The sequence below is a fragment of the Ornithorhynchus anatinus genome, chromosome 3 (assembly GCF_004115215.2).
Source record: "Ornithorhynchus anatinus isolate Pmale09 chromosome 3, mOrnAna1.pri.v4, whole genome shotgun sequence".
Classification (NCBI taxonomy): domain Eukaryota; kingdom Metazoa; phylum Chordata; class Mammalia; order Monotremata; family Ornithorhynchidae; genus Ornithorhynchus; species Ornithorhynchus anatinus.
The window spans coordinates 24,684,423-24,699,496 of NC_041730.1; the positions used below are offsets into that span (position 1 = coordinate 24,684,423).

Below are 15,074 nucleotides of genomic sequence, written 5' to 3' on the forward strand. Positions count from 1 at the left end.
GGATGGAATGGTCAGAGAGTATGCTCAGGGAAGAGATGATCCCATTTTGTGCAAATAAAAATAGTAGTCACAATAAAAGCTGAGGATAGACATATACTGTTAAACTTCAATCAACAGCTTGTATAGAATTAATCAGCCATAAAAATCCACAATTCAAATGGTCTGTAATACTGTGCTGGGCTTTTGGGTCAACTGTGTACCAAATAAAACAAATTGTCCTAGAACCATAAGATAAAATCAGAGAATGGGACATTAATATCTGCACCTGGTTGTTTTTATCTTATACATAAGCAGAGTCAAGACTGGAAGAACACAAGACCTACTAGAATTTCCTAATGAAATCAACTAGGTAGCAAACTGGCAGGGTTTTCACTGAAATTGGCAGTCTTTTGATGTCAGCCATCCTCATCCTCCTCAAGATGCATTTATTAAGCCTCTAATATAAGCAGAGGACCATTACCAGGCTCTCGGTTTTACCCAATAATTGTTGTCTTTAGGGCCAACTTTCAGAAAACTTTTAGATTGTGCCTAAAGAGGCAAGTAGGAGGAGAGTCAATCATTCACTGATTAGCATTTATTGAAAAATTCAGACCAAAAAAATAACAAAAAAACCCCAAAATGCGACTAGAATTAAAAGCTCGGTTCTCAGAGCCAAATTACCAACGTCCTCCTGGTCTTAATTCACTTTCTATTCCACTCTCTTCACTCTGCGTGTGTAGAAACTGTTCTCAAGTCGGTAAATCACATAAGAACGATGCAGAGACAACTCATTCCTTAATCCCCCTTTAACATATTGCTGCACTTAGCACATGTTCAGAGTCTGACAGCTGATGTTTGGAACACTCTGCAAACGTTTTGCAAACTTTACAGTTTTCATACATTTGTGGAAATCATTTTCCAAACAAAAAGGAATTTACAAGGCTTTAAATTTGCAAAGCCCTTAATCAGAAAATGCAAATTGCAATTACAACAGAAACTACACAATCAGACAGTGCCAGTATTTACTATTAGAGCGCTACACAGTCCCCACAACAAAATTGAGGAGGTTTGCCAACATGAAATTTGAGGTTTATCTTGGTCAACTTATGCCTACACAGTTTAACTGTTTGGTGGCACCAAAACATTCCAGAAGTATTTAACTTTAGGACACAAAAAAATTGGGGAATTTAATAAACTCCACTGACGCTTCTGTAATCTGTGAATAGGAGCGTAACCAAATGCTTGAAAAATACAGATGGGTTGAGAACAGTATTTGAGTACCTTTGTTCTCAAACAAGGATATACAGTGGCAACTCACCAAGAATTCCCTCAATCCTTCAGAGTGAGCAGGTATATTTACTTGGTAAGAAGAGTAAAGCAAAGAGGAAGATGAGATCTTCATTAACCTGAGTTTTGGGGCTATGAACTGAAAAGTCAATGCTCCTTTATGTCTACCATTTATGTGACCAGCAGGTGATAAAGAGGTCAGCTGTCCAAGTTTATGGGAATTTTTAGCCCACGATTGATTTGAAGACTTTTTACAAAAGGTAAGATGTGTGTCCTTTTGTTTATGATCTGATGAATAAGACTCAGTCAAATCTCCCAAGTTAAGAAGCAGTGTGGCCTAGTAGAAAGAGCATGGGCCTGCAAGTCAGAGGACCTGGATTCTAATCCCGGATCCACCAAATGCTTGCTGGGTGACCTTGGGCAAGACATTTAACTGCTTTGTGCCTCAGTTTCCTCAACTGTAAAATAGGAATTAAATCTCTGTTATCCCTCCTTCTCTAGACTTTTAGCCCTATGCGGGGCAGGGATTCCTTCTAACCTTAACTTTTTTTTATCTTCCCTGGCACTTGGAACAGTGTTTGACACATAGTAAGCTCTTAATACTATAAAAATTTATAAATAAAAATTAAAAGGTGGTGTCTTCAACAGCAGCAACAGCCTTACCTAGGTTAGATAGGAGGTTAAACAGTTTCTGCATACCAGTTCCGATAATAATTATGTAAGAGAGCCCAATTTAAAATTCTCCACAGAACAAGCTAAATCCTGTGTTGCCTCATACTTAACCCTTTTTACCATGATACTTTAGTAGTCTGTAACCCACCCAGGATAAACAAGCAAAAATAGCATTTTCCCCATGGATAGCTCTAAATCAACAGGTAGGTACTGTATTCTATATACGCTATTCCTAGCTGCTCTACATTAAACGCAATTAAGTGCACAACTGTGATACAAGATTTGGACACATTGACCAGATCTTCCCAGCCAAGCCAAAATGAACTGAAGCCTGGCTATCCCCAGCAACCACAAGAAATTCTGGAGAAAACAGTACCCTTTCCAAAATGCAACTCCTTGATGAGCAACGGGGGCACTTTTCACCACCTTTGGATTTTGATTATTTCAGCCATCAAATTCTCACTTTCTTTTTAGTGTCACTTCAAATCTTTCCTTTCCAATAGAAATATTTAGATTAAAACTGACACTCTCTGGGGCAAAGCTGAAATCCTCCTTAAGAACCTTTGGAAAATTATGGCCTGAGGAAAAAAACTAAATTATGGAAAACCTTGTTGCCTAATTCTGTGAGAATGGAATTTTGACATTTGTCCTCTCCTGGTTCTCCTCTTATCTCTCTGGCCGGTCATTCTCGGTCTCCTTTGCAGGCGCGTCCTCACCCTCCCATCCTTTAACTGCTGGAGTTCCTCAAGGGTCAGTTCTTGGCCTTCTTCCGTACTCCATTTACACTCACTCCCTTGGTGAACTCATTCACTCTCACGGCTTTGACTACCATCTCTATGCAGATGACATGCAGATCTACATCTCTGCCCCTGTCCTCTCCCCATCCCTTCAGGCATCACATCTCCTCCTGCCTCCAGGATGTCTCCACCTGGATGTCTGCCCTAAAACTCAACATGAGCAAGACTGAGCTCCTCATCTTCCTTCCCAAGCCTGGTCCTCTCCCAGATTTCCCTATCACCGTGGATGGTACGACCAGCCTTCCCGTCTCTCCGGCCCGCAACCTCGGTGTCACCTTTGACTCGTCTCTCTCGTTCACCCCACACATCCAATTCGTTACCGAGACCTGCCGGTCCCACCTTTACAATATCGCCAAGATCCGCCCTTTCCTCTCCACCCAAACGGCTACCTTACTGCTACGGGCTCTTGTTATATCCCGGCTAGACTACTGTGTCAGCCTTCTCTCTGATCTCCCTTCCTCCTCTCTCGCCCCACTCCAGTCTATTCTTCACTCCGCTGCCCGGCTCATCTTCCTGCAGAAACGTTCTGGGCATGTCACTCCCCTTCTTAAACACCTCCAGGCTTGCCTATCAACCTCCACTCAAAACAAAAACTCCTCACTCTAGGCTTCGATACTCTCCATCACCTTGCCCCTTCCTACCTCTCCTCCCTTCTCTCTTTCTACTGCCCATCCCGCACGCTCCGCTCCTCTGCCACCTACCTCCTCACCATCCCTCGGTCTTGCCTATCCCACCATCGACCCCTGGGCCTCGTCCTCCCACGGTCCTGGAATGCCCTCCCTCCTCACCTCTGACAATCTAATTCTCTTCCCCTCTTCAAATCCCTACTTAAAGCTCACCTCTTCCAAGAGGCCTTCCCAGACTGAGCTCCCCCCTTTTTCCCTCTGCTCCCTCTACCCCCCCTTCACCTCTCCTCCTCCCCCTCTCCCGTCCCATCCCCTCAGCACTGTACTTGTCCGCTCAACTGTATATATCTTCATCACCCTATTTATTTTATTTTGTTTAATGAGATGTACATCACCCTGATTCTATTTATTTGCCATTGTTTTTATGAGATGTTCTTCCCCTTGACTCTATTTATTGCCATTGTTCTCGTCTGCCTGTTTCCCCCGATTAGACTGCAAGGCCGTCAAAGGGCAGGGACTGTCTCTATCTGTTGCCGACTTGTACATTCCAAGCGCTTAGTACAGTGCTCTGCACATAGTAAGCGCTCAATAAATATTATTGAATGAATGAATGAATGACTATTGATTTTGGGTACAATGTTTTAGAATTGGCTGACCATGTGAACCTGTTTGGATACAGGACCCCACAATGTTGAAAGAAACTCCTTTTGAGCATGCCTGGAGCATTGCACACTATAGCGCAAATTTCTTTTAATATGGATTTTACGAGAATGCATTTCCCATATTTTGGGAAAATTGGGTTTACTGGAAAAACGGCTGAAGATCAACAGTGATGTAGACTGTAGGCTCCTGATGGGCAGAGAATGTATCTACCAATTCTGTTACACTGTACTCTCCCTAGCACTTAGTTCAGGGCTCTGCACACAGCAAGCACTCAATAAATACTATTGAATGAATGAATAAATACCAACTGATACCAATACCAATTAATCAATTGATTGACTAATACCCAGAGCCATACACAGTGAGAAGAGACAGAAAAAGTCAAGAAAACATAAAAGTTGATCATTCAAAACACAATTCAGCGATTTCTTCATTAAAATTGGTATAAAGTAGCAAAAACCCAGAAATACTTTATAGACTTAAACACAACTGACTTAATTGCTTACTAGGGGCAAGTTCCTTATGGGCAGGGAACATATCAGCTAATTCTATTATATTTTTCTCTCCCATTAGTAACAGTAATGATATTTGTTAAGCGTTATGTGCTGAGCACTGTTCTAAGTGCTGGGTTAGATACAAGGTTATCAGATTGTCCCACATGGGGCTCACAATTTTAATCCCCATTTTACAGACAAAGTAACTGAGGCACAGAGAAGTTAAGTGACTTGCCCAAAGTCACACAGTTGACAAGTGGCAGAGCCGGGATTAGAACCCAGGACCTCTGACTCACAAGCCCATGCTCTTTCCATTACACCACGCTGCTTCCCAAGCGCTTAGTACACTCTGCACACAGTAAGTGCTCAATAAATACCACTGACTGGCATAGAAATAAAATAATCAGATTGGAGCACAGTCCCTTTCCCACATGGGAAATATAATCAAAGAGACAAGTCTTCGCATCCATTAGTTTTGTTTGGTGTCCTTGTTTCTGAGCATTCTTCCATATTGAGTGCTTAACTCTGTGCAGAGCATTGTAATAATAATAATGATGATAACTGTGGCATTTGTTAAGTGCTCACCATGTGCCAGGCACTGTACGAAGAGCTGGGGTAGATATAAGCAAATTGGGTTGTATCCGCTCCAGCTCACATTCATTCATTCAATCGTATTTATTGAGCACTTACTGTGTGCAGAGCACTGTGCTACCGTACTAAGCAGTTGGGAGAGAACAATCCTTGCTATCTAGTTGGGGAGATAGGTACTTAGTTAAATTTCACGTAGGAGGAAGAAGCAGGATGTCAAGATGTGGACAAAGTGCACTGGGGAGGAAACAGAGGAAAGTGTAAGAACCCAAGTTTCTAGATGATGCAAGTGCTGAAGTGGCAGGTAGGGTGAGGGAGATGGCTTTTGATTTTGAAACTATGTTACTGCCTTATTTCAGCATATATTTTATAAGTGCACAATATTTTAGATGGGCAGTAGATTTGTCTTATGGGGGAACCATAAATATAGGTAGCCTCAGATATTTCTTCCTACCAAAAAAGAAAGTCTCAATACAGAGCCTCTAAGAGCATGTCACTAAAGATGGAGGAGGCTGCACAGATATTTCTCTATATCTTGTTTATTGACAAAGATCTCAGTCACTGGAAAAGATTGTTCTCTCCACAATTCATGAAATAAGAAACTCCAGGAAGAAAATGCATTTCACACGGTCGTGATGAATGCCAAGTACTCTGTGGGCGATTAATGAGGCAAATGGGCATTTTCAGAATCGCTGAATTAAATCATTATAGTGGACCAAATGCAGATAGAAAGCAACTATGAATTGGGTCAGTTTATACTGGTAGAGCACCATAACCTCTAGAAACTTTGGAGGAACTTTAGGTTAAAAAGTTGGTTGATGATGTAAGACCTTTGTGAAACAAAGCAGTGAATTGAATAATCATGATGTAGCTCGCTCAGCTTCAGAAAGAGCACAGTGCAGCCTTCAAATTATTTAAAAAAAATCTGTGAGGCTAGGGTCTCCTGTCAAGATCAGCCTTAATCTAATTTTGGGGAGCTCTCCCCTTAACATGTCATGAATCATGTTTGCACACCATGCTCCTCCTTCCTTTCCAACCCAAAGGCTCAACCAGAGTCTCTCCACTGCTTCCCTCCCCACCACTCACTCCTTCTGGTCTCTGGCAGGCTCCCACCCCTACTTCAGCACCATGGAGTGGGCTATGCATTGGAAGGCTTCTTGACTGACACCTTAATCTAATCTGCTGCCTTCATAATTTTCCCACCACCCTTCACAGAGCAGAGAATTACAGGAAAAGTCAGCTGCCATGCACGTGCAGCATCAGAGGAAGTGGCGATTAAAGGGCGGGGACTGCAGGTCAGCTCCAAACAGCCCCCCGTCCCATGCTGCAAAATGGGTTCGAATCCTGGCTTTACCACTTGTCAGCTGTGTGACTGTGGGAAAGTCACTTAACTTCTCTGTGCCTCAGTTACCTCATCTGTAAAATGGGGATTAAGACTGTGAGCCTCACGTGGGACAACCTGATTACCCTGTTTCTACCCCAGCGCTTAGATCAGTGCTCTGCACATAGTAAGCGCTTAACAAATACCAACATTATTCATTCATTCATTCAATAGTATTTATTGAGCGCTTACTATGTGCAGAGCACTGTACTAAGCACTTGGAATGTACAGATCGGTAACAGATACAGTCCCTGCCCTTTGACAGGCTTACATTATTATTATTATCTTCAAGTGTCATATTAGTAATGTCCCAGGCAGCAGCCAGTCTCAAAATAGGCGTTGTTCATTGGAGTAAAGAATATTGCACCGAACTTCCTTCTGGCTTCCCCAAAGTGAACAGAGACACGGCTCCCTGAACTAACTGCTTCCCCCATGTCTGAGTTCATGGCAGGTCTATTTCTTAATACACCCCTTCTCTTCCCTCTTATTCCTCTGTTTGATGGGGCAAGAGAGGATGAGTATAGGGTTATGATTGATCTCTTCCCTTTTAATTCCATGCCCGATCTAAGAGATACTGATAATCAGATCTCCTCAAACCAATGCCAAGGAACTGGAACTTTTTCTTAAGAGGTCAAGATATTTTAAACAGTTTCCCTCAGGATTCACCTGTCTTTTAAAGAACTGTAAGTACGAGAATGCCTCTGTAACCACATCCATGACATTTTAGGATCCTCAGGAGTGAGGTTCAACTGTCAATTAAGAACAAATTAACTATGAATGGAATGACTGGAAATAATGTGTTAAGGGAAACAAATCAGAATTCCCCAGCAGTGAAATTCTCCCATGTCAGGTTTGTATTAATATGACAAACTGCATTTTTGCCTTAAAAATCTCTCTGGGTATACCCCCAGTGGTTTTGTAACCTAGTAATGAAAACCAGCATCTAGGACTATCTAGATTAGAGCTGTCAGAAAAAGGCTAGGATTGTGAAAAAGAGACAAACCTAAAATGCCAATCTCAAGGCCTTCCAGTCCTGCTTTAATCCTGTTATAGATATCTTCTGAGCCAAAGTCAACGGCAATAGTCTTTGTTTCCACTTTGAAGTTTTCTTCTGAAAAAGACCACAGGTAGAGAGAAGAAAAAAAATGAAATGCAATACGATCAAAATTAAAACACTCAGCAACATTGTTCTTTTAATGCTTTTCTAGTTTGGAATTTCGCTTACATCATCTTGGCTATTAGCCACAGCTGCTCAGGATGGTGGAGAAAGGAGATTCTGGATGCTGGGCCGGATTCCCAGCCATGACAAAATTTGATGAAGGACACAGACTCTCTATACTGCTTGTTTTAAAATACTAATATAATAATAGGCCCAGTTCTGCTAGCACGTATCTCTTTATCATTTATTAAGGTAGACTATAAAGGCAGTATTAGGGAACGTTCTTTTGAAAACATGAGACTGTCTGGATATAGTACAATGGTAGTGTCTGAAGACACAGCTGCGTGCAGTGTCAAAGTGTCACTACGCAAATTAGTCATATTTATTGAGCGCTTCCTGTGCGCAGAGCATTGTACTGAGTGCTTGGGAGAGTACAATATAACAGTCACAGACATATTCCTGCCAAGCCATCCTTAAAGCGGGATTTGGGAAGAATGAAACTCCCATGTTATGGCAGGACTAGGCCTATCACACTTCACTGTAGTAAGAGGACTAAAAAATAATAAAACAAAAATCATTCTTAAAACCTGGTTCCAGGAATATTCCGATACTTAGATGAAATGAATGAAGCAGTTACTGGTTCACAAGAGGCTCGACTGTCATTGCTAGGGTCAATGACAAGTAATGACACTGGATGGAAACTTTCCCAAGGAGGACAAACTGGAGGGGAGAATAACTGACCTAGACAATTCCTTGGCTAACATTGATGGCAAAGCATAGCTGGAATACAAAGGGAAAAATTCATGCTCAGAAAATGGGCGGAGAGGAGAACCAGACCCAGTTTTGTCAAATGAACGTTGGCAATGTTAGGATTTGAATGCAGGAAAAATCTCGAGTCTGGGCAGATGAGTTTAATTTCAATGCTCATGGAATTTACTAGAATAAATGACTGTGATGCTAGGCTGTTTTCTTCAACCTTCAAACTTGGGTTGGGGTGGGGTTGGGGGTGGGGGAGTGTTCCCGGCCCCCATCAAGCCGGCCACATGTCCGGTTCTCACCCACACCAGCCACCCCAATCACAAATGGACACAAAGACTTGGAGATCTAGCAGGATGTGGCTTATTGCAGCCACCTTGCTCTTGCATCAACTCACCTATTGGTAATCTCCTGCCAGCAGAGAAGAGGTCAGCAGGAGACAAGCCCATTTTCCACCTCTCCCACTCCCACGCTTCTCCTCCGTTCCTCCCCAGGGGCAAGTTTCCTCATTCCTGATGCACCTCTTGAACATATTGGGCTGTGCCACCTGTACTGGGGCATTCCTGCATGGTTTTGGCTTTTGCTCATGTGTGGGAGAGGTGGGCACGATCCCATCCTCCCCCTTTGCCTTCCTCGTGGGTTCTGCGCAGTCCTCTCAAAGGATATCTTAGGACATGCCTAACGTGAAGTTGGCACAGGCACTATTTTGTAGCAGCATACCCGCGTTGGGCTAATCTGAGTGGATTTCTCCAGCAGCATGGCCTAGTGGATAGACCACCGGCCTGGGTTCTAATCCCGGCTGCGTCACCTAATCTGCTGTTAACCCTGGGCAACTCACTTGACTTCTCTGGGTCTCAGTTATCTCATCTGCAAAATGGGGATTAAAGCTGAGAACTCCCATGAAGGAAATGGACTGTGTCCAATTAGCTTGTATATACCTCAGCACTAAGTGAGATTTCCTAGCACAGAGGAAGCACTTAACACCACTGAAAAAAAAAAGGAGGATCCCTGACCTCACCACTTGCTATACAGCCATGGTGATCTCTTTCGCCCCTTACACTCCCGAAGTTCTAAATGAACTCTAGCACCATGTCGGAGCTGTGGAACAGAAGCTGCGGTGGAAGATGTGGCAGTGAAAATTAAAAACTGGATCTGGATGAGTATAAGACACACAACAACCTGTTTCCCTCTCTTGATTATTTGAAACAGAATGACCATTCAACTTAGATAAGATTTCTTTCCAACTTTCCATGGGGGCTAATGGTCAAATTAAAAAGAAAGCAATGGGAGAAATTTTTAGACTTTTATTACTTTATTTTCAGCTTCCAGTAAGAAGAGGAGCTACAATTAGTTTGACTGCAAATACATCTGAAGTACCTGCCTTCAAAACACAAATGCTAGCTCTGCTTTTTGCTTTAACCTCTAAATTTATTTTTTCTTCAACCTGTCAATTTGTTCCTGCAAGCTTCCACTCTAACTTCTGCACATCCAGTTGTAAATATGTAATTTGCCTTAATCTGAGATTTTGAATTTGCTAACACAAACCAAATGGCCACACCACAAACTAATATAGGGAAAACACAGCATAGTTTATTTGAAAAGACACTTTAAATAATCCCTCTGGAATGTAAATAGGCTCTCTTAAAACCAGTGTTTACTTGAAAACAATCAACTCTTTAAGTGCCAAATGATTCAATAAAAATTTACCACTCATTAACAATGAATCACCTCTAAAATTTTTAGAAATGTTGAAAATGCTGTAGATGAATGAAACAGAGAAACACTATCAGAGATTAAATTCTCTTTTCCTGGCCAAGCCATACACAGCAATACAAAACTTTTTACACAGATCGCTTGGTTTATGTCTAGCAAAAACCATGTATTCTCCCAAGTAATTAATACAGTCCTCTGCACACAACAAGAGCTCAATACTTTGATTAACTGATATTCCCATTTCATCCATCTCCCCATTATATGTAAGCTTCTTAAGGACAAGGATTTGTTCTTTATTTTAAAATTCTCTACAGAATTTTACCTAATTCAAAGCTCTGCACAATGTAGACACTCAAATACTTTGTTGATGGGTAATAACGTTCTTTGTCCATGCAACATTTAACTTCTTTAATACTCTTTACGACATCGCTAACATCAGCCCTTTCCTCTCCATCCAAGATGCTTCCACATTCATCCAAGCACTTATGCTCTCCCACCTTGATTACTCTATCAACCTCATTGCTGACCTCCCTACCTTCTGTCTCCCTACTCCAGTCCATTACCTCACTCTGCTGCCCAGATCATTTTTCTACAATAAGTCAGTCCAGGTTTCCCCACTCCATCAAGAACCTTCAGCGGTTGCCCATCCACCTCTGCATCAAAAAGAAACTCCTTACCACCAGTTTTAAAAGCACTTTATCAACCCTGCTCCTCCTACCTCAACTCCCTACTCTCCTTTTACAACCCAGCCGGCACACTTCGCTTGTCTAACGCCAAGCTTCTCACTGCACTTCGATCTCGTCTATCTCATCACCAACCTCTATCCCATGTCCTGCCTCTGGTCTGGAATGCCCTTCTTCTTCATATCCGACAATTACCCTCCCCACCTTCAAGGTCTTATTGAAAGCACATCTCCTCCAAGAGACCTCCCTGACTAAGCCCTCATTTTCTTTTCTTCCACTCCCCTCCGTGTCACCCTTACTTGCTCCCTTTACTTATCCTCCCACCCAGCTCACAGCACTTACATATCCATAAATTTATTTATATAATGTCTCTCTCTCCCCTGTAGACTGTAAGTTCATTGTGGGCTGGGAATATGTCTGTTATACCATTACATTGTACTCTCCCAAGCACTTAAGTAGAGGGCTCTGCAGACGGTAAGCGCTCAATATATGTGATTTCTACAATGCATACCAAGAGGGATATTGCAAACCCTATGAAATAAACTTAATTTCCTCGACCAGGACGGACCCTTCCAATGGAAAGCCTTGCATCACAATATCGAGCCCTTCAGGGACCAAAGAAGAAGAGAGAAGCAGAGTCCAGTCACCTGAACATCACTAGAAATGCTTGTAGGTTGGAGGAGTCTGTTTGGAAATGCCCAAGGAAGAGGTGAACCACAAGGGCTTTTCCTTCCACCAGCTCCAAGAGCTGTTGGAAGATTATCATGGTCATAGTTTTATAGGTCCAGGATTCTCTGATGAACACGTAAATCTTTAAGGTGAATGCTAGATGCTAGATTATGTAATTGTCTCTGACCACATAAATGAAAACAAAATAAATTTAGGAACCCCTTCTTGTCTTATGCGTCAAGTTGTTTCCGATCCAAAGCACGCCATGGGGACGTGTCTCTCCCGGAACGCCCCACCTCCACCTGTAATCGTTTAACCTATACCAAACTACCAAGTGATCTAAAAAAAGACCATAAAGGTCAGTTTCAGAAACACTTGCCTTTATTCAAACACTTCTATGCTAACTTCTGTGTAAAGCAGCTTTTGTACTGTCAGGACTTTGACTTCCTACCTAAAAAAATAAAAAAGTACTGGCTCTTGGTGCAGCCAAAACTTTCATCAAGCTTCAACTGTTAATTTTCACATCTCTATGTCTTGCACATGCTGGATTTGTAAATCAACAAATATATTATTGAGCCCTCATGGGTAAATGCTTGGGAAGTTCAAACACAGACACCATGAATTCTTGCCACCAAGAAGCTTGCACTCTCATAAACAGCAAGATAATCTTCAGTTTATATTTCACTCTTTCAGAATTTAACAGACCAAAGAGTCTACTGAGGGCCAGGGTTCCTCAGCCCATTTTCTCCATTTATTGTTCTTTCCTCATTTTCTTCCTTTTATTTTATTAAGTAAAAGGAGCTCATTATTCTAAGAAACCCATACATCAGAGCAATAGAAGAAATAGTGTAAGAAAAATTAAATTTTAAGCAAATATTTTAAAAGAGGCAAACACCAAAGTCGGCTATTTTGGCTCTTCTAAGTTGTAACCAGATTTTTTAGTCACTTTAGAATTTTAAGAATTATTTTATGTATTAAGGCAAATTATTTACATTTGATTAAAAATTGGCACTGATTCACCATGGAATTGAAGCACACAGAAGACATTAAAAAGAAATGGAATGTTTTAAAACTAGTAAAATACTTCTCTCAATATTCTTTGAGAAACTTGTGAAAATTTTAAGAAATGGGATTTTTTAAAAGTCATTCATAAAAAACTGTCAATTCAAGGGGGAAAAAAAACCATTCACAAAAAAAATCTGAAAAAGTCCACCTTCCCATGATGCTCTTTTCCATTCAAGAAAAAGGTAGCTACTACCATGATCTGTCGTTCCATTCATATAGACTCCTCATGATTCTGCTCTGTATGTTTCACCTGTGCTTTAAATATACAAATCAGCAAAACGGCAGATGCAACAACATCTTTCCCCGTCATCCACTCTGAACTGCTGCCTTAGATAAAAATCCCCAGGGAGATGCTGCATTATAAAATGATGTTCCAAGTGCTATTAAATCCCTATTGCAGTAGTCCTGTGATCGCGGTCAAAAGAAATTAAGTTAGTTGCACACCACACTAAAAGACATGCACATACAAACTATTAAGTCTGCTACACAAAAACCTGAGGTCCCTGAAAATAAGTGAAACTTATATAAACTGATAGAGCAGCTTTACAGGAAGATTAATTATAACCAAGTTCTATCTTCCCTTCCCTCAAAAACCTACTTACTCACCAAAAATGGCTCCCCTTAGGTCTGAGAACAATTTGTTCAAATATTCAATAATCACATGCTGTGTGCAGTTACAAACTACCTTTAATTTCATTCTTCAACAAACTTTTAAGGGGAATTAGAAAAAATTCACACACTGACTTATTTTTCTATGTAATACTTCATTTTAATATCTGAGGTCTAACAATGTGGGAAGAAAAATTTCAATAATATGCTAGGCATCTAAATTTTTAAAATACAAGATTGAGAAACTTTGAAATAAATCAATAATAGCAATGTCACATTTCAAAAACAAATTCTAAGCCTGATTAATACAAAGTTTCCAGAGCAGATCAAGCCTAGAACTCCTTTTATAATATTTATGCTATTTGTTAAGTGCTTACTATATGCCAAGAACTGTATTAAGAGTTGGGGTAGATATAAGATAATCAGGTCCCCCATGGGGTTCACAGTCGAAGTAAGAGGGAGAAATAGGTAATAAATTCCCATTTTGCAGATGAAAGAACTGTGGCCCAGAGAATTTAAGTGACTAGCCCTAAGTCACAAAGCTGACAAGTGGTGGAGCCACAATTAGAACCCAGATCCTCTGCTTCCCAAGCCCGTACCTCTTTCCACTAAACGATGCTACTTCTCACGGGAAGCAGTGTGGCTTAGTGGAAAGAGCCCAGGCTTGGGAGGCAGAGGTAATGAGTTCTAATCCCGCCTCTGCCAGCTGTCTGCTGTGTGACCTTGGGCAAGTCACTTAACTTCTCTGGCCCTCAGTTACCATATCTGTAATATGGGGATTGAGACTGTGAGCCCCACGTGGGACAAGGACCGTGTCCAACCTAACAAGCTGTATCTATCCCTGCACTTAGTATAGTGCTTGGCATGTAGTAAGGACTTAACAAATACCACAATTATTATTATTACATCCCTTATAGTTAGTGTATTTATTGAGCATTTACTCTGTTTAGAGCACTGTACTAAGCATTTGGGAGAGTACAACGTAACAGACATATTCCCTGCGGCATAATGGGCTTACAGTCTAGAGGGACAGATATTATATAATAAAATTATAGATATGAACATTGCTGTGGGGAGGGGAGAAGAAAAAAGGGAGCAACTCAAGGCGATGCAGAAGAGAGTGGGAGGAAAGGAGGGAATAGTCAGGAAAGGCCTTTTGGAGATGTGTCTTCAATAAGGTTTAAAAGTGTGTGGGAGAGGGGTACGAGGGTGTGGGGGAGAGTAATTTCTTTCAGATATTAAAGAGGAAGGGGCGTTTCAGCCAGAGGCAGGACGTGGGCAAGAGGTTGGTGGTGAGATAGAGGAGATCCAAGTATAGTGAGAAGGTTGGCATTAGAGGTTCAAAGTATGCGGGCTGAGTTACAGTAGCAGAATAATGAGGTGAGATAGGAAGGGGGCAATGTGATAGAGTCATTTAAAAGCTGATGGTAAGGAATTTCTGTTTGATGCGGAGGTAGATGGGCAACAACTGGAGGTTCTTGAGGAAGTGGGGGAAACATGGACTGAACGTTTTTGTAGAAAAATAATCCGTGCAGTAGAGTGAAGTATAGACTGGAGTTGGAGGGACAGAGGAGCAGGAAGATCAGCAAGAAGGCCCATAAAGTATCAAGGCAGGATAGGATAAAGTATCAGGTAGCAGGCTGGATGGAGAGAAAAGGGCAGATTTTAGTGACTGTGGGCAGGGAGTAGCAGAGCAAGATGGGATAAAGAAAGCTGGCAGTTTGAGCCCAGCAGTAGAAACACAGAGGGAGGCGTGGAAGTGGTTAGAGATTCCGAAGGTGTTATACAGATGGAGGGAGGAATGTCAAGTCATGGCAAAAGGTTTTCACTCGAGACAGGAAGTCTTTCATTACTTTATCATCAATGATATTTATTGAGCACTACTATAGGCAGATTACTGGACTAAGTGCTTGGGAGGATGTATTACAATAGA

The 15,074-nt window shown here is 41.6% G+C and overlaps 1 protein-coding gene across 1 annotated transcript in view; it reads right to left on the minus strand.

Moving 5' to 3' along the window:
- Positions 1-15,074, minus strand: part of HSD17B12 (hydroxysteroid 17-beta dehydrogenase 12) — a 97,556-nt gene that overhangs the window by 38,200 nt on the left and 44,282 nt on the right. The window contains exon 4 of the mRNA XM_029060846.2: positions 7,491-7,598. Coding sequence (XP_028916679.1) covers positions 7,491-7,598 — 108 coding nt within the window. The remainder of the gene's footprint in view (positions 1-7,490; positions 7,599-15,074) is intronic.